At 42.1% G+C, this 19,397-nt stretch overlaps 1 protein-coding gene and 1 pseudogene across 1 annotated transcript; both read right to left on the reverse strand.

Annotated features, from left to right (window-relative positions):
• Window positions 1-10,158: 10,158 nt before the first annotated feature.
• Window positions 10,159-11,834, reverse strand: LOC117384237 (C-reactive protein-like; annotated as a pseudogene).
• A 4,755-nt stretch (window positions 11,835-16,589) lies between these two features.
• Window positions 16,590-19,378, reverse strand: LOC117384431 (C-reactive protein-like). The gene is made up of 5 exons (XM_033981756.2): window positions 19,322-19,378; window positions 19,178-19,238; window positions 19,004-19,106; window positions 17,152-17,446; window positions 16,590-17,080 (listed from the first exon to the last, which is right to left on the reverse strand). The coding sequence occupies exons 1-5, from the start codon at window positions 19,346-19,348 to the stop codon at window positions 16,868-16,870; spliced, it is 699 nt and encodes a 232-aa protein (XP_033837647.1). The 5' UTR covers window positions 19,349-19,378; the 3' UTR covers window positions 16,590-16,867.
• Between the last annotated feature and the right edge of the window lie 19 nt (window positions 19,379-19,397).

Consider the following 19,397-nt stretch of genomic DNA (forward strand, 5'->3'; position numbering starts at 1 on the left):
CTCATTAGTCGAGCGGGTCGCTGTGCCTTTTGCTCCAGAGCAGATTTAAGTTTCATCTTCTCCTTTTTTAGGGAGCTCACCTCCTCCTTGGACGACCGCAGCTGTGATGTCGAGCGTTCTTCTTTCTCGACTTCAGTAGCATCTCCGGTAGTGTTGATGCTTGCTCGGTTGTCCATTGTTAGAGGGGTTTTGTCGTCCCTCTGCTCCTTGGTTTTGACGCTCGTGCTCTGGACTGTCTCGCGGCTGCAGGCCTCTGGATCAGTCCAGTGTGGGTGTTTCAGGGCAGCGATCTCAGTGTCTTGTTCTTTCAGTGTCCTGCTCATCACCTCCATGTTCCTCTGTGCAAAGGTCGGTGCGAGCTGTGTGTTCTCCCTCAGTGCACTGTGAAACTGCTCTCTGATATTGTTCTGTGCACTGGTGACACTATCCAGCTCTTTCTCCTTCTTCTGGAGCTTCTCCTTGACTTTATAGAACTCCAGCTCCATTTGAGCTGTAAAGTTGTTGGTGTTGTGAAGCTCCTGTTTCAGACGCATGTTCTCGTGCCCTGCCATGATGTAGAGGTTTCTCAGCTGTTTATGAGCGCTGACGTGGGAAACCAGCTCCTTCTCTTTTTCTTGGAGCAACGCAGTGACTTTTTCTAACTCCAAGTCTGTGTTTGCTGTTGCCTTTTTGAGCTTGTGGAGCTCCCTTTTCACCCCCATCATCTCCTGCACTGACCCGAGATGCTTGATCCTTCTCTGCCGATGGTCCTCAGCCTCTTGACGCAGCTCTTTGTCCTTCTGTTGGAGGGCCTCAGTGAGGTTTTGGATCTCCAAGTCTTTCTCTTCATCAATCCTCTCCTGAGTGTTGAGCCTCAGGTCCAGTGATCGGTTCATTTGGACCTGATTTGCGAGCTCAGCCCTCGTTCGCTCCAACTCTTGGCGGAGCGCCCTGACCAGAGCGCTCTCGTCCAGGGGTACCTTATCCAGGGGTACCTCGTCCACTGGTACCTCGTCCAGGGGTACCTCGAGCAATGGTACCTCGTCCACTGGTACCTCGTCCAGGGGTACCTCGAGCAATGGTACCTCGTCCACTGGTACCTCGTCCAGGGGTGCCTGGGCCGGACCTCTCCCCTCTGGGTGTGAGGAGTCCTGGATGGTGGGAGACTCCAGGTGGGTCTCCTCTGGCTCTTTACCGTCCCCTGTTGTTGTGGGACAGAGCAGAGCGTCCAGGTTGAAGTCCTCATCATAGAGGTGAGTGTCGTCCTCAGGCGTGTACAGGTACCAAGGCTTCATGGTGAAAGTCGTGGAGCGATCGTTTTCTGCGTGTGTTTCCATCGGTGTCTGAGAAGTTATGAGCCAAAGCTGCGCGGGAACTTACCCCTACAACAAACCTCTGATTCTAGAATCTGTAAACAACTCATCTCCACGACGATGAGATCATGTGACGACACGCCCCCCCCCTCCCCCCCCCCCCCCCCCACACACACACACAGACACCCCCCCCCCCCACACCACACACACACACAGACACCCCCCACCCACACACACACATATATATGTGGCCCTTAATGAGAAAAGTTTGGACAGCCTTGATTTAAGACCATGTGAGTGAATGTCTGTTAAATATGTGAAAATGAAAGAAAACACAAGTGCAGTTTGTGATGAAGAAACAACAACAGATCAGAAAACAGAGTAAAATGGAACTTTCATATCAGTCGTTTCTAAAGATGATTGTTGCTCGATCTGTTTGTTCCCGCTTCCTCCATGACCGGCCCCTCACTCTGGAACATTCAGCCCACCTGAGTCTCATGTTACCTGGGTTAAACCTGACTGGCCTCTCCCTCTCTCTGAAGGAGCACCAGAGACAGAGAGAAGGAGAAGGAGAGAAAGAAAGAGAGAAGGAGACAGAGAGACAGGAGAGAAAAGGAGACAGAAAGAAACAGGAAAAGAGAGGGAGAGACAACAAGACAGAGAGCGAAAGAGAGAGAGAGGAGAAGGAGACAGAGAGAAGGAGAAAGATAGAGAGAAAAAGACAGAGAGAGAAAGGAGACAAAGAGACAGAAAGAGAGAGGGAGAGACAACAAGATAGAGACAGAAAGAGAGAAAGGAGAGGGAGATAGAGGCAGAGAGAAGGAGGAAGATAGAGAGAAAGAGACAGAGAGAGAAAGGAGACAAAGAGACAGAAAGAGAGAGGGAGAGACAACAATATAGAGACAGAAAGAGAGAAAGGAGAGGGAGATGGAGGAAAATAGAGAGAAAGAGACAGAGAGAGAAAGGAGACAAAGAGACAGAAAGAGAGAGGGAGAGACAACAAGATAGAGACAGAAATAGAGAAAGGAGAGGGAGATAGAGGCAGCGAGAAGGAGAAAGATAGAGAGAAAGAGAGGAGACAGAGAGACAGAAAGAGAGAGGGAGAGACAACATGACAGAGAGCGAAAGAGAGAAAGGAGAAGGAGATAGAGGCAGAGAGAATGAGGAAGATAGAGAGAAAGAGACAGAGAGAGAAAGGAGACAAAGAAGGAGAAAGATAGAGAGAAAGAGAGAAGGAGACAGAGAGACAGAAAGAGAGAGGGAGAGACAACATGACAGAGACAGAAAGAGAGAAAGGAGAGGGAGATAAAGGCAGAGAGAAGGAGAAAGATAGAGAGAAAGAGACAGAGAGAGAAAAGGAGACAAAGAGACAGAAAGAGAGAGAGCGACAGGGAGAGAGAAGGAGAAGAAGACAGAGAGACAGAAAGAGAGAGAGAAGGAGAGAGACAGAGAAAGAAAGAGAGAGGGGGATGAGACAGAGAGAAGGAGAGAGAGAGACAGAAAGAGACAAACAGAGAGAGGGGAGAAGGAGAGAGAGAAGGAGAAAGTGACATTAGATAACACTGGAGAGAGAGAGGAAGAAAAGGAGACTGAGGGAGAGAGAGAGAGAGGAAAAGAGAGTGAGAAAAAGAGAGAGGGACAGAGAGAAGGAATGAGAGAGAAAAAGAGAGTGAGGGAGGGAGACAGGGAGACCGAGAGAGAAAGAGAGAAAAAGAGAGAGAGTGAAGAAGAGAGAGAGAGGGGAGCGGAAGGGAGCGAGTGAGGAAGAAAGAAGGAGATACAGAGGGTCAATGGTGGACCCCGACGTCATTGACCCACGGTGACGTGGGGAAAGTCGAGAGCTTTCAAAAAACGTATAATATGTCATTCTAATGTTATCGGATATATTGTTTTTGCTAAAAATATTATTATTAGGCCCGAGCCCATACAGGGCGTAGGGCCTATTGCTTCCGCAACGATGAGTGCATGGACGAAGCCCATGTTTTTGCATTTTGTGCATCAGCACTTCCAATGTGTTTTGACTTGTTTGGTGACAAGTGCAGCCCAAAGCCGCAATATAAAAGGGACAAGTGGCACGTTAGCGCCACCCACAGGGAGTGCCGGGACGGCCGAGTGTGAAGAACGGCCCGTGAGGGCCGTTCGATGCTGCTTGCGGCTTTAATTATTTATCATTATTTTTTGTTCTCTTCTGTGTATGTGCCCATCAGGGGTGTAACCTGTACAGCAGATGAGATTAATATTTGAATAAAAAATGTATCAAAAAAAAAAAAAATAATAATAATAAATAAAGACTATAACCAATAGATTAGACTTTTATACATGTTTAAAGCCGTCTGGGATTGGCCGGCTCAGGTTAAATACAGATTGTCAGGTACATAATGAAGAAAACACATCTGCTTCACATTTCAGGATCAGGACTAAACCAGAACTAAACCTGCACTGGGATTATGTCATGATGCAGATTCAGTGAGTTTCAGGTTTAGTCCCAGTTCATTTCAGATGTTTTGTTTTTATCTTGTTGATGTTTTAAATGACTCTCAAACCAGGAGCCAACCAGGACAAGACGGAGAAACTCTTATCTTCTTTACCATTTAGGTCAGGGGTGTACTTTTTTATGGCAAATTTGAGTAATCCTACCAATATAACCTAAATATCATCACATTGCATTGTCACACAGACCTAATATTATATTTCAAGCCTTATTTAAAGTATGAAGTCAAAACTGTTACTGTCGCCTTCTGTGTCAAATATTTTTAAGATATGGGCCTCAGTGAAGACTTTGTGTCCTGCTTCATAAGATCTCAAAATCAGCTAAACAATTTTACTTTTTACTCTTTAAATACACTTTTAAACAGGTACTTTAATACTTTTACTTGAGTATCTTTTGGATTTTTACTTTTACTTCAGAGTTCACCAGTGTCTTTCATAATAGTGACCAGTTATAGGTTTGGACTGTAAAACAATAAAACACAAATAACAGATATTTAAAAGTTTTATTAAGTCTTAATGCAGGGGTCAAAGGTCACGTGTGGAGCCGCCTTAGCGCTGGTAACGCCGGGGCCCCTCCTCTGCTTCTCCACTCCTCATTAGTCGAGCGGGTCGCTGTGCCTTTTGCTCCAGAGCAGATTTAAGTTTCATCTTCTCCTTTTTTAGGGAGCTCACCTCCTCCTTGGACGACCGCAGCTGTGATGTCGAGCGTTCTTCTTTCTCGACTTCAGTAGCATCTCCGGTAGTGTTGATGCTTGCTCGGTTGTCCATTGTTAGAGGGGTTTTGTCGTCCCTCTGCTCCTTGGTTTTGACGCTCGTGCTCTGGACTGTCTCGCGGCTGCAGGCCTCTGGATCAGTCCAGTGTGGGTGTTTCAGGGCAGCGATCTCAGTGTCTTGTTCTTTCAGTGTCCTGCTCATCACCTCCATGTTCCTCTGTGCAAAGGTCGGTGCGAGCTGTGTGTTCTCCCTCAGTGCACTGTGAAACTGCTCTCTGATATTGTTCTGTGCACTGGTGACACTATCCAGCTCTTTCTCCTTCTTCTGGAGCTTCTCCTTGACTTTATAGAACTCCAGCTCCATTTGAGCTGTAAAGTTGTTGGTGTTGTGAAGCTCCTGTTTCAGACGCATGTTCTCGTGCCCTGCCATGATGTAGAGGTTTCTCAGCTGTTTATGAGCGCTGACGTGGGAAACCAGCTCCTTCTCTTTTCTTGGAGCAACGCAGTGACTTTTTCTAACTCCAAGTCTGTGTTTGCTGTTGCCTTTTTGAGCTTGTGGAGCTCCCTTTTCACCCCCATCATCTCCTGCACTGACCCGAGATGCTTGATCCTTCTCTGCCGATGGTCCTCAGCCTCTTGACGCAGCTCTTTGTCCTTCTGTTGGAGGGCCTCAGTGAGGTTTTGGATCTCCAAGTCTTTCTCTTCATCAATCCTCTCCTGAGTGTTGAGCCTCAGGTCCAGTGATCGGTTCATTTGGACCTGATTTGCGAGCTCAGCCCTCGTTCGCTCCAACTCTTGGCGGAGCGCCCTGACCAGAGCGCTCTCGTCCAGGGGTACCTTATCCAGGGGTACCTCGTCCACTGGTACCTCGTCCAGGGGTACCTCGAGCAATGGTACCTCGTCCACTGGTACCTCGTCCAGGGGTACCTCGAGCAATGGTACCTCGTCCACTGGTACCTCGTCCAGGGGTACCTCGAGCAATGGTACCTCGTCCACTGGTACCTCGTCCAGGGGTGCCTGGGCCGGACCTCTCCCCTCTGGGTGTGAGGAGTCCTGGATGGTGGGAGACTCCAGGTGGGTCTCCTCTGGCTCTTTACCGTCCCCTGTTGTTGTGGGACAGAGCAGAGCGTCCAGGTTGAAGTCCTCATCATAGAGGTGAGTGTCGTCCTCAGGCGTGTACAGGTACCAAGGCTTCATGGTGAAAGTCGTGGAGCGATCGTTTTCTGCGTGTGTTTCCATCGGTGTCTGAGAAGTTATGAGCCAAAGCTGCGCGGGAACTTACCCCTACAACAAACCTCTGATTCTAGAATCTGTAAACAACTCATCTCCACGACGATGAGATCATGTGACGACACGCCCCCCCCCCTCCCCCCCTCCCCCCCACACACACACAGACCCCCCCCCCCCCCCCCCCACACACACACACACACACATATATATGTGGCCCTTAATGAGAAAAGTTTGGACAGCCTTGATTTAAGACCATGTGAGTGAATGTCTGTTAAATATGTGAAAATGAAAGAAAACACAAGTGCAGTTTGTGATGAAGAAACAACAACAGATCAGAAAACAGAGTAGACGCGTTAGTGCCACCCACAGGGAGTGCCGGGTCGGCCGAGTGCGAAGCACGGCCCGCGATGGCCATTCGATGCCGCTTGCGGCTTTAATTTTTTATTGATTTTACTCCAATATTCTGAACTTCAAACAGGATATATTTCAACTTTTTCTACCACAAAAATATGAATCGGTACTTTTAAAATTATATGAACTTACTTGTGTTGGTCGCCCATTTCACCTTTGCTGTCTCACCTGCAACAGAAGAACAAAGCAGAAAAGGGTGAAAGAACTGACCTTTGGAGGTTGTATTTATTGCGTATTGTGACAAGCTGCGCAGTGACACCAAGTGGACAGGTGCAGAACAGCATACACACGTTGCACAAGAAACACACAGGCCGTGAATGATAAAAAGTGCCCGAGTAGTACAGGACTTTTTGCAGCCTGGAGCCATCTTCTTATCGACTAACTACATTATCTTTGAACGCATTCCATTGTATTGTATTATTTTGGGTCTGCTGCTGCTGGGAGTGTGTTGAGAATGAAATTAGCAGCGATTCTGCCATGGGAAAGAATTAAGATGTTGCAATGTGGCGAAAAGGCGTAAAAATAGCTAATGTATATTCATGGCTCACACTCATGTTTAATTTCACAGGTCTTGATTTCCATGAGAACGTAACAAGATTATGTGTGTCAAGTGGTGAAGCCTGCCTCATATCTGTGAATAAACAAACCAGAGGATGCATCTCCTGGACAACATTCATTTAATCTTCGAGCCATCAACGTGTGAAAGATGCAACAACATTTCAGTAATATGTGCAAAGCCATTTGTTTGTGCAACTACTCGACCCGATTTTCTTCTCTTGTACTTTATAATTATTCCTGTTTAGATAATTCTGTCAATATGTAAAGTGCACCTGCATTTCTAGATGGAGATGTTAATGTTTTGCCTGGAATATTGCACAGTATGGCATTAAGCTTGACATCACAAGGGCAAATTACATGTCAGCTCTATGAAAAGGCAACCCCCCCTCACAGTAAGAATGCACGTCGTTCGGTATTTTGCACATCTATAATTAATAAATGCACAATTGCTAGTTTAATTCCATGCTGCCATGAGATCCATCTGGACACAAGCAGCATGCTGAAGGTTCTAAAGGTTCTACGTTTCTTTTAGATTTGATAACAATTATAGACGAATCAGTATCAGTCCATTATGGTACAGAAACACATTTAAACTCCTTGGTTCACTGCAGTTTACTACACTATATAATTTCCTTTTACAGCTGCTCTCTGTTTTGTTTGGGGCCTGATCACTGAATATGACTTTTTTAGTTGACTCACATAAAATTGGACAAAAAACACGACAATAATGTATGCAATCTTTGTAATGTATGGAGTGCATGTAATGTATATAATGTATGTAATGGATATGTTACAGGCAAAGTAGGAAATTAAGAAAAAAATCAATATTTTTCTCTTCTCTGACAAAGCCAAAGTAACAGTTATCCTTTATTTCACTGATAAATCAGCGGCTCTTATTCTGTATTACCTTCACGTTGTACCAGTTGTTTATGACTTTTTTCTGGTAGATTAAGCCTACTTTACCATGCTCACTGCTAATTCAGTTCTTAGTTTCCCGATGATATTATGACCAACAACAAAAAAACGTTTTAAACTTAATAACTTTCCTTTACTAAAAATAAAATCTAACATTGAAACCTGTCACACTTTTCCTGGAGGATTCTATAATGTCTAAAGTAGATAATAAAACATCTATTTCATACTTTGCCTAAAAGCACCTGGCATTGTATAGAATGTAACATATACATTACACACAGGTACATAGGCAGACAAACAAAAGTGCAGGCAAACCTGAGCACCACATGCACAGTTTTGTGAACCTCTTTTATATTGAAAGATCTCCATTGGTGCTTTACATAAAACATCATATTTCCGCATCACCATTAATTCCGACCTTTTATAGTGTGTGAATTTCTTTATGTGGACAGGTTTGGACTCTCTGTGGTCCTTGTACTTGAAAAGAGAGCGAATGGCATCCCAGGTGACACTGTCCCTCATTGTCCGGTGGATCAGACCCTTTGCAATATGCCCCAATACTCAATCTCTGGCTCTCTGTACAAAGAAAAACGTTGCCTTCCATTACATCAGGAGCCGGCCGGCCTTTTCCGCCAGGGACGTCTCCTTCTGGGTTCACACACTGCACATAATGCTTAATTGATTCAGTGGGAATGTCAAAAGATAGGCGTTAAAGCGTGAATGCTGCTACTTGCCTCGGCTCAGGCTAATTTATTGTTTGGAGTCTCCGGAGGTTTCACAAGTGCAGCCCGCAAGCATCACCAGTGTCACCATTTGAGCAAGTGTGGCAATTTCTTCCAAGAGTCCTGCAAAATCCCACTTGTCTCGACTGGTTAGGGCTAAAAAATAGAGCAGTTTACAGGCCAGTCTGGGTGACAGCGGAAATGCAAGAAGTGCGATTTGTGAATGATCCCATCTGGGCCGTTGTATTGTAAAGTATTTTAGGTCGGCACACTGCTCCTCCACTGAGATGGTGAAATCCGGAGGGGACTGGAGTTCGGAGGCAAAAGTTTCCCATTGAACAAAATAAACAAGCTGCAGGATTGAAATCTCAAAGTTGAGATGGCTGGATCCAGAGAGGGAATAACATTTGGATAGAGAATAAGGAAGCAGACGTAGGGAGAAAAAGGCTTGTCTATTTATGAAAACTAGTTTGGCTTTAGTGCCGTTCTTGCATTTTTACAGCGACAGTAACAGAATGTGGTGGATTGTATTTCCTCTGTGGGAGTGAAACAGGTGGCTGATCGACTGAAGCAAAAACTGTTACTCCTCATGAGCCAAGCCAAATTAGGTTGGTTCATTATGCATTTGCAAAAGAACCACAAATACCACTACTACTACTAGTACTACTACTAGTACTACTACTACTACTACTACTACTACTACTACTACTACTACTACTACTACTACTACTACTACTACTACTACTACTACTTACTACTGCTACTACTCCTACTGCTGCTGCTTTTTGATTTCCCAGCCTAAAGTTATACTACTTACTACTACCTCTATAGCCTAGCCCAAGATTACCTCTATTACTACTGCTATTACTACTACTGCTGCTACTACTATTACTACTACTACTACTGCTGCTACTACTATTACTACTACTACTGCTGCTGCTTTTATGATTTCCTAGCCTAAAGTTATACTACTTACTACTACTGCCTCTTTTATTGATAGCCTTGCCCAAGGTACTTCTATTGCTACTGCTACTGCTACTGCTACTACTACTATACTACTACTACTACTACTACTACTACTACTACTACTACTTACTACTGCTACTACTACTATTACTTACTACTTACTACTACTACCTTTTTTATTGATAGCCTAGCCCAAGGTTACTTCTACTACTACTGCTGCTACTACTATTACTACTACTCCTACTGCTGCTGCTTTTATGATTTCCTAGCCTAAAGTTATACTACTTACTACTACCTCTATAGCCTAGCCCAAGGTACTTCTATTACTACTACTGCTGCTGCTGCTGCTGCTGCTACTACTACTACTACTACTACTACTACTACTACTACTACTACTACTACTACTACTACTACTGCTAATAATAATAATAATAATAATAATAATAATAATTAAAAAAAATAAAAATAAAATAATAATAATAATAATAATAATAATACCTCTACTACTGCTTTTTTGAGATGTTAGCCCAGAGCAACCTGGTGAGAAATAACTTTATATATAACTTTACATAAAAGTGCAGAGCAGTGGGCGGAGACAAGGGCAGGTGAAAACAGAAATTTAAGAGCAGTCAAGCCTCAGATGTAGGATACTGTAGGACTACTCAAACGTGCATTAATGAATTGAAATATAAGTTTATGTAAATATGCAAGATTTAGCCACAAAGTCAAGTTTTCATGTTTTGCTTCCATAGCAAAAGAGATAATGGGAGCGATCTTTGTGTTTGTGTATGCAGATAATATAGTTAGATACAATCTCCAGGCTTTGTACTACTCCCCCGTTTCAGAGCAGTTGATCTTGGCCTATTTCTGGCTGTTGAGGCCGTGTTTGGCGCTGATGCTGAGATGAGATAGTGTTGCTGGAGGAATGTACAAGGCAAGCTGTAACCTACATGAGTTCTTTCCACACCTGGTTAATTTCACACAAAACACTCTCATAAAAGCACCAAAACATAATCACTGAAGCTCGTAATGTACAAGAACTCTGAAAAGAAAAAAAGCATAACATATTTATTACAACTGCACTTACACGGATGAATGGGTTGGTTCAGTGGCATCTTTACATTCTAGAAAGATCAAGAGGCATGGGAGCATCATTCAGTCAAAATTTTATGTTTGCTGCCAGTTAAAAATGTACTTTGTTCAGTTTTTTTTCCAAAATAAAGCTGAAAAATGTGCAATTAGTTATATACAAGCTCCCAGCCCTGCACGTGACACCATATACTTTAATGTCATGAGCATGTAGTGTCTATCATACCAAGCACAATGATCATGGGTCCACTGATGTTGGATTCAGTGGAAAATTTCATACTTGAAGGTTTTCCATCGACCCACAGCTGCACCAGACCTGAAGCTGCGTCCCACGTGCCGCACAGTGACTGCCACCTGTTGAGCTGGTAATCCTGCCCCTTAAAATTTCTGACAGTATTTTTTATATCAAAATTGAAGATCTCTGACTAACATCTTGTAAATGAGAAATTCATTATGATATGAGGGTGTGGACAAGGAGAAAAGGCTGAAATATTGGGTGAGGTCTGTGAAATACCTGCAGATACAAAAGAAAAACAAAACCATTAATGAAAGTGTTCACTGTCTCCCCCAGATTGTGTGCTCCCCCTGACCTCTGACCTCATGCACACAGTGACCGCTCCCAGGTTCTGTCTGGAGGTGGTGAGTCATGAGCCGTGTTCGTTTCTTGTGGGAAGACCAGCATCTTTCCTGTCATATCTTTAGAAATACACACAAAGTACACAGGTGCCCATGTATACATGTACCACTCATCCCACGTGAAACCTCAAAACCTCCAGAGGCTGCACTAGCTCTGATTAATGAATGGCTGAAGTACTGAGGTGTAGGTAGTGAGGATTCAAATCAAAGAGTCATTTTGGTGTTTTCCTTCACTGTTTTCAGTTGTAGGAACTGGTAACCCAAATGTGAGGTTCATTCTGCTTTCTGATTGGATAAAAGCTTTGAGAACTAAAACACTAAACTATAGGTAAAAAAACAGAATTTTCTCAGCACTCAAGCCTGAATACGATGATAATACCAGATTACTCAGACATTACATTTGTATAACATGGTTAAAAGCTCATAAAAATTAAGGTTGCATTATATGTCTCCTTTAAATGTGACATGCACCAAAAATAGCAAACACTTCAAAATAAGCACACGACATACATGTTTACCTTGAGGAAGGGCAGCCGACATTCCAAGTATCAATGAGACAAAAATGCACAAGAGCCATCTAATCACAACCCAACAGATGCATTTAGAGTTCACCTGATGTAGCCAACTATTAACATCCAAAATCAGGGTCTTACCTTGAGTCTTCACTTCAGTCAGTGGGGTCTGTGGGGTCTGTGACTGTTCACTTTATGTACACTCTTTATTTATTATTAACAGGTAGTACTGGAACTAGAACTAACAGGACAATGATTTACTGACATGGGACCTTTAGGATTAAAACCAGTTGTGTCCATGATGCCCGAGCTTTTATCAGTCACATGATCATTGGTAAAATTCACCATACATTTTAACAAATTTTATTCATACTTTATTTGCATTGTTTATTTACTACCAAAAATAATAACTTTAAAAACATAGCCGCAAGCGGCAATGATCGGCCCTCACCCACATTCGCTGCGCGCTCTCAAATTCCCTCTTTATATAGAACCTTCTGGAAATCGTGAGGAGCTATCTTGTCTTTTCTTCTTCTTTACTACACACATAAAAGCATTTTTACAAACTCAAAATTTCAAAAATTGTGCAGTGCACAAAAAACCATGTGTGCGCAAAATTTTGACTTTTAATGCCCCAATCATTTGATCATTTTCAATCATGGTGTAATGGATTTTTTTTGACTGAAGTGACCTCAATAATGTTTGTGTCACTTTTCAATCACTTTGCACTTTGCACATGAGAGTCATAGAACATCACACACACACATCTCTCATTACAGACATACATCTCATTACACTGGTGGGGTCCACCTCGTGCATAATACAACTATTGAGTAATTGACTCATTTTTTCTTTTTTGGAGAGATCTAAATAATGTTTGTGTAAATTTTCAGTAACTTTCCCATAAAGTAATTTTTGTCTCTGTATATATATTTGGAAACTCCAATATGAAGCAGTGGATGTTTATGTTCCCACAGTGCGAACAAAGAATATGATGTTAGTACAACTGACTTTTTGTATGTTCTGCTGAATACAACTAATCCTCCAGGTTTCATGACAATTTGATGTTTTTTAACCTTTTATGTGTATTATAGGGGGAGCTATAGTTTTATACCTCTTATTATGCTGCTCTATTCAGGCTTTTTTTTTTTTTTTTGCATTATAATAAAAAAAATAAATAAAAAAATTCTGTCCTGCTCACACCTGGAGCACCTGTGGAACAGGCTCCAGAGGGAGCCACTGTGCCATGTCACGTGACCAGATCAAATGAGATAAAACTCTGAGTTTTAAAAAATATCAATGCTTCTACAAATTAAATGTATTCTGAAGTGTCTTTATGTCTCAACAGTCATTAAAACATGAAAATAATGAAGGCCAAGTGAATCTGTTGTCAAGTTATTCAGGCTGATCATTAAGTAAATAGATGCACAGCCTAAAACATGTTGAGAGGATCATTTTATCCCCAATCTCCTTGTGACAAAAAAACAAAAAAAAACAAAACCTCACTTTGCTGCATTTGAATTCATTCATCCATTTTCTTACCCTTATATGGGGCCAGGTCTAAGCAGGGACTCCCAGACTTCGCTCACCCCAGGCACTTCCTCCAGCTCCTCCAGTGGGACCCCAAGGTGTTCCCAGGCCAACCTAGAGACATAGTCCATCCAGTGTGTCCTGGGTCTTCCCTCAGGACCTCCTTCCAGTGGGACATGCCTGGAACACCTCCCAGGGGAGCCGTCCATGAGGCATCTGGAACAGATGCCCGAGCCACTTCAGCTGGCTCCTTTTGACATGGAGGTGCAGCGGCTCTACTCTGAGCTCCTTCCATGTGATGGAGATCCTCACCCTATCTCTAAAGGAGCGCCCATTTCAACTGCTTGTATCCGCGATCTTGTCCTTTTGATCATTACCCAAATCTCATGACCATAGTTGAGGGTAGGAACATAAATTGACCGGTAAATCTTTGCCTTTCGACTCACTCTGGACTCTGCACCGATCCACCTGTCAATCTCACGCTCCATCCTTTACCAACTCGCAAACAAGACCCCAAGATACTTGAACTCCTCCATTTGAGGCAGAGACTCTCCACCCGCCCGGAAAGGGCAAGTCACCTTTTTCTGGCCTCGGATTTGGAGGAGCTGATTCTCATCCGAGCTGCTTCACACTCAGCTGCAAACTGCCCCAGTGTCTGCTGCAGGTCCTGGCTCGATGAAGCCATCAGGGCAACATCATCTGCAAACAGCAAAGATGAAATCCTGTGGTTCCCGAACTGAACTCCCTCCGATCCGATCCCTTGAATTGAATTTGAATTCAATCGATGTGGTATCGATATGTTATCTGCAGCAATGTGGCAAAACAGTAAAATATTTAGTCTTTTTACCGTGTCATTTTATTAAAATGCATTTAAGTTGCAGTGCATTGTGGGCAATTTCAAGCACCCTGAGGTGGCCACAGATCCACAGGTGCACCCTTGGTAAATGAACCAAACGGAGGAGTCGAGTGCGGAGGATGTGAGGACTTGGGAGGAATTGGAGCACCACTTGGTGGAGCTCTGATGACGTGAATCCCTCTTGGCAATTGGGAAACACCCATTGACTTTTATGATGAGAAGCATTTAAGTGATTTTAGTTTCACTAATTAATGTCAAAGTATTTTGTTTCTCTCCATTGTAAACTTTTCAATTCCTATAGGTGGCAGTCTAGCACTGATTTGATGCATTAATTTGATTAGTAGCAGCCAGTGGATAAGTGATTAAAATCTCAACATGGTCGGACTACGTATGTGCATGGAAGATTAAAAAAAACAAAGAAAAAAAACATTGACTGCTGGCCAACCATGAAAATACCCCATATCCATAATATCATTTTGAATAGATTTTAATTCCTATGTTTGGTACAAATGAAATACTGTTGACGTTTCATGTCTATGGTAGGGGGCAGTATAGTGTTCAGTTTTATTACTGTTCTATTCTATATTCAGAGTCTATTCATTTATTCAAATTTGTGCTCTGTGCCAATTCCCATGGTCGTGAGAAATCATCGAAAAAACAGGAAACAAAACAAAAACCTAAGGCATATGCAAAAACAATAGCTGATTATTGAATTTCTGTGTCTCTTGATGTTGCATGTCAAATATGAGCTTAATCAGACCAAAAATCTTGGACTTGTTTTTAAAAACTAAAATTAAGTCAAAATGATGCCAACTTTTCGGTCCAATATGGCCGACTTCCTGTTCGTCCTTTTCATGCTGTTCAACGATTGGACTGTTTGCTTGTCACGTGGAGATCACTGTTCTGAATATTGTTAACCTAAAGTAAAATATGTTTGTCAGCTGCAATGCCTATTCCATGTTTCTATGTGAGACTTTTCGTTGACATTTGGCCCATCAAAAATGCGATCACTTTGAAAAAAAATAAAAATAATAATCATTATAAAACTGCTAGTGGTGAATGTGAATGCTCCTAGATGCAAAACTAGGGTGTCACTCTGACTTTTAAGATCAGGAGCACATAAGTGAATGTCCTGCAAACTCCCCCATTGTAAACTTTATTCATGCCATGGAGGGGTTTATCACGGATCACTGTGTGTGACATATCAGTGTAATCAGTGGAGGTCAGTGTATAAGGGATTCATATTTCAACATTTTGGACTGAGCATGTGTGTGTAAGATTTTTTAGGAGTATTTGCACCTCTGCTGGCCAACTGTGAAAAATGTCCCATATCTGATAATGTTGTCATTTCATGTCTATGGTAGTGCTATGGCGCTATAGGGGGCGCTATAGTGTTCAGTTTTATTACACTTCATAGTCCATTCCATTCCGGCTGGGATCACACTTTAGTAATTCAAATTTGAGCCGTGAGAAATCATTGAAGAAACAAGAAATGAGGGTGTTTTTGCTGGTGTGCTACACCTGTCTCTGGATGTGGCATGCCGAATCTGAACTCATTTGGACCAAACCCCGACTAGGCACTTGATTTCAATATGGCCAACATTATTTTCATCATAGTGCCTCATGTGTCTCATGTGTCGCATGTGTCACTTTTCTGAATTTTGTTGGCCTCTGGCAAATTTTGCCAATTGATTCCATACCCAGTTTGGGAGTTTTTGGCGATGTTCAGTGGGTCAAAAATGCAATTATCTGGGGGAACACATAAGAAGAAGAAGCTCACAAAGTGCAACGCCCCTCACCAGTTACTTCTTTACTGGCTAAAGATTGGCTTTACTGGCCAAAAATTAGGGCATGGGTCTAATGCTTTATGAATTTTCTGCAAAAGTTCAACCATTTCTGTCAAAGCAATATTTTTCTCCTCAATCCTATTGATGGCGCTATAGCATTGAGCATTAAGTGTGAATTTTGAATTTAATCAGTGTCAGCCAGTGTATAAGTGTCACAAATTTCAACCCAGTCATACTAAGAATCTTTGAATTGTTTTTTTAGGAGTTGTTGTGCCTCTACTGGCCAACCATGAAAAATGCCCCATATGCATAATCAAATTCTTTGCATCTTTTCATACTTATAATTTAATCCCCAAGTTTTGCACAAATCAGACAGTGTTGATGTCCCATGGATAGCGTAGGGGGCGCTATAGTGTAGTACACTGGTCATGTGATTATTAGCCCGTTATATTCAGACCAGGATCAGGCAACAGTGATTCACATTTGAGCTCTCAAGGAAAATGCTCGTGGCCGTGAGTCTTCGAAGAAATACACACAATGTCACATCGGCATGCTACACATTTCACAAAAGACATTGTATTCAAATGGTAGTTGTTTTATCTTTCTGAACTGAAAAAAAAAAAAAAATGAAACACACAATACATTCAGAGCTTATTCCTGGCATTCAAGACCAGCATCCTTCACACATCTCTTCTGTCTGCTCACAGATCAACAACATATAGAATGTGTAAAAAAATAAAAATAAAATCTACATACACAAATAAAATGTCATAAACAAAAACAACATACATTGAACATAGAGATAAGAATAACAACAGAAAAAATAGAAAAAAGACAACGGAAACCCTGTACGAGAAACCCCCAAGAACCAGTTGTAGTGGACTTGTGTTTTGTTTAACATTTTTATTGTATCAAAACTGTAAATATCAATATTCACATGGAGGTTTGAGCTTGTTATTGCCTTGATCGCAGCTTCAGTTTATGGCTCTAAAAGTGTGAAGGTAAAAGATGTAACTCTACAAACTAATGGCAGAGATGGTTTGTCATTGCAGCTAATCATTTTCATCACTACATTGATGGAAGTTATGTTACTTAGGAAGTTTTGTTATGCCCTTTACAGTTAATGCAACAAACCAGACAACCAAGCCATACATCACTCGCTACAGATGTTGTTCTTCCTGGATCAGAACTTTGCCAACGATCTGAAACTCTATTAAATTCCAGTTAAGTACATTTCCAGGTGGAAAAGTAAACTTGCGCCTGTAGTTGTTTATGTGGTGTGGAGGGAGCACATAGTCCCACATGTGCACATCACTGATCATGCCCACAAAAGACCGGCCACTGTCGAAACTCCCTCCATAGGAATCCTGGTCCTGTGGGTACAACATGGTTCTGTCATTTTATCAGTCTGGTAATAAAAAAGTAGGTTCCGTGGCGTTTGTACCTGTCCAAGCACAATGATCATGGGTCCACTGATGTTGGATTCAGTGGCAAATTTCATACTTGAAGGTTTTCCATCGACCCACAGCTGCACCAGACCTGAAGCTGCGTCCCACGTGCCGCACACTGACTGCCACCTGTTGAGCTGATAATCCTGCCCTTTAAAATTTAGGACAATATTTCTGACATCAACATTTATTTCATCTCTTGCAGGCATCTTGAATATGTGAAAGTCATTATTGTATGAGGGCGTCACCAAACCAAAAAAAGTGAATGGTCTGGTGAGGTCTGAGAAATACCTGCCAACACAAAGAAAGATATGTTAACTGTGTTTAAATACATGATGTCACTTTGTTTAAACAACCCTAATTCCAATGAAGTTGGGAGGCTCTGTAAAATTTAAATAAAAATACAGAATACAATGATTTGCAAATCCTTTTCAACCTATACTGAACTGAATAAACAACAAAGTAAAAGAGTGCGGGTTCTAGACTGACCTGCCTGCAGTCCAGACCTCTCTCCCATTGAAAATGTGTCGCATATTATGAAGCGCAAAATATGACAAATACGAGACCCCGGACTGCTGAGCAACTGAAGTTGTACATTCAGCAAGAATGGGAAAGAATTCCTCCTGCAAAGCTTCAATAACTACTGTCCTCAGTTCCCAAACACTTATTGATTGTTGTTAAAAGGAAAGGTGATGTAACACAGTGGTAAACATGCCCCTGTCCCAGGTGTATTGGAACGTGTTGTAAACATCAAATTGAAAATGAGTGAATATTTGCATAAAAACAATAAAGTTTATCAGTTTGAACATTAAATATCATGTCTTTGTTGTTAATTCAGTTCAATATAGGTTGAAAAGGATTTGCAAATCATTGTATTCTGTATTTTTTTTTAAGTTTTACACAGCGTCCCAACTTCATTGGAACTGGGGTTGTACGTACACTATATAACTTTTAAATAAATGATGTCACCTTGTTTAAACTACACTGTATAACTTTCTCTTGGAGCATTTGCTATTGATTTGCCTGGACTGTTCCAGTATGGTATAAACATATTGATCTTTCATTTATTCATCTGCTGTGTTTCAGATGACATCACAACATAGGCCAATAAAATTTAATACAGATGGGGGCAGATAAAATGAATATTGTTAAAATTGTGATGTTTGTCATTATAGCAAGTTCTTAGGTCTAGTCGTTTAGGCGTTTAAGCATAAACTGTATAAAGAAGGGCACTAAGTGAGTGTGGCGTCTCCCATAGCGTCCGGCTCCTGCCAAATGAAGCTCAAGTTATAGGCTACAAGTTATAGAGTTCCTGATTTAGAATTCAGACCGTGAGTATCATAGCAACCAAAGAGCCAATCTGGAGTGAAGCTGTTGAAGGTAACGCCCCTTCCTTAGCAACGCTGTCAATCAAACCTGTTGTTAACACTAGCACGAGCAACCAAGGCAGCCGATTTGTCTTTCATTAATGCTCATATCCTGATTTACAGACACAATAATGAAATAAAAATAGCAGAATCATGTAGAGCGGGTTAATACGGACATTTTAAAACCAAAATGGTGAGCCTGACAGCAGCAGAGTCGATGGAGCTGGAAGTGCACCCATAATCACTTCCTATTTGGAACGCGGCGGCTAGCAGGTTAGCTAGTTAGTGTCATTTATATATACAGTCTGTGCGTTCAACATTTGTGCATTTGCTTTTTGAATATTGCAAAAACGGTCCCTTAACCCCCATCTAGGAGCACGACATCATCACCTTTTAGAATATGAAAACTATCAACTACAGACAAGACAGTGTTATCGCAAAAATACTTCATTAGGTGTGTGCGCTCCCCCTGATCTCTGACCTCATGCAAACAGTGACCGCTCCCAGGTTCTGTCTGGAGGGGGTGAGTCTCACATGAGCCGTGTTCGTTTCTTGTGGAAAAACCAGCATCTTTCCTGTCATGTCTTCAGGAATATAAAGTCATCAAACACATAATTTAACCACTGGATTGTGTAAAAGTTTGATAAACATTTACCTTGAGGAAGAGCAGCGGACATTCCAAGTATTAATGAGAGGGAAATGAAGACCAGAGCCATCTAATCTCAGTACAATGACATATTTGTGTCAACCTGAAGGACTTAGAACAATCAATCAAATCAAATGTTTATGGTGTTTTTACCTTGAGTCCTGTTGCTCTTCTTTTCATCAGTAGATAGTGAGTGTTCTGTGATGGCTCCTTATGTACTCACCCTCTT

The sequence above is a fragment of the Periophthalmus magnuspinnatus genome, chromosome 16 (genome assembly GCF_009829125.3).
Source record: "Periophthalmus magnuspinnatus isolate fPerMag1 chromosome 16, fPerMag1.2.pri, whole genome shotgun sequence".
Lineage (NCBI taxonomy): Eukaryota > Metazoa > Chordata > Actinopteri > Gobiiformes > Gobiidae > Periophthalmus > Periophthalmus magnuspinnatus.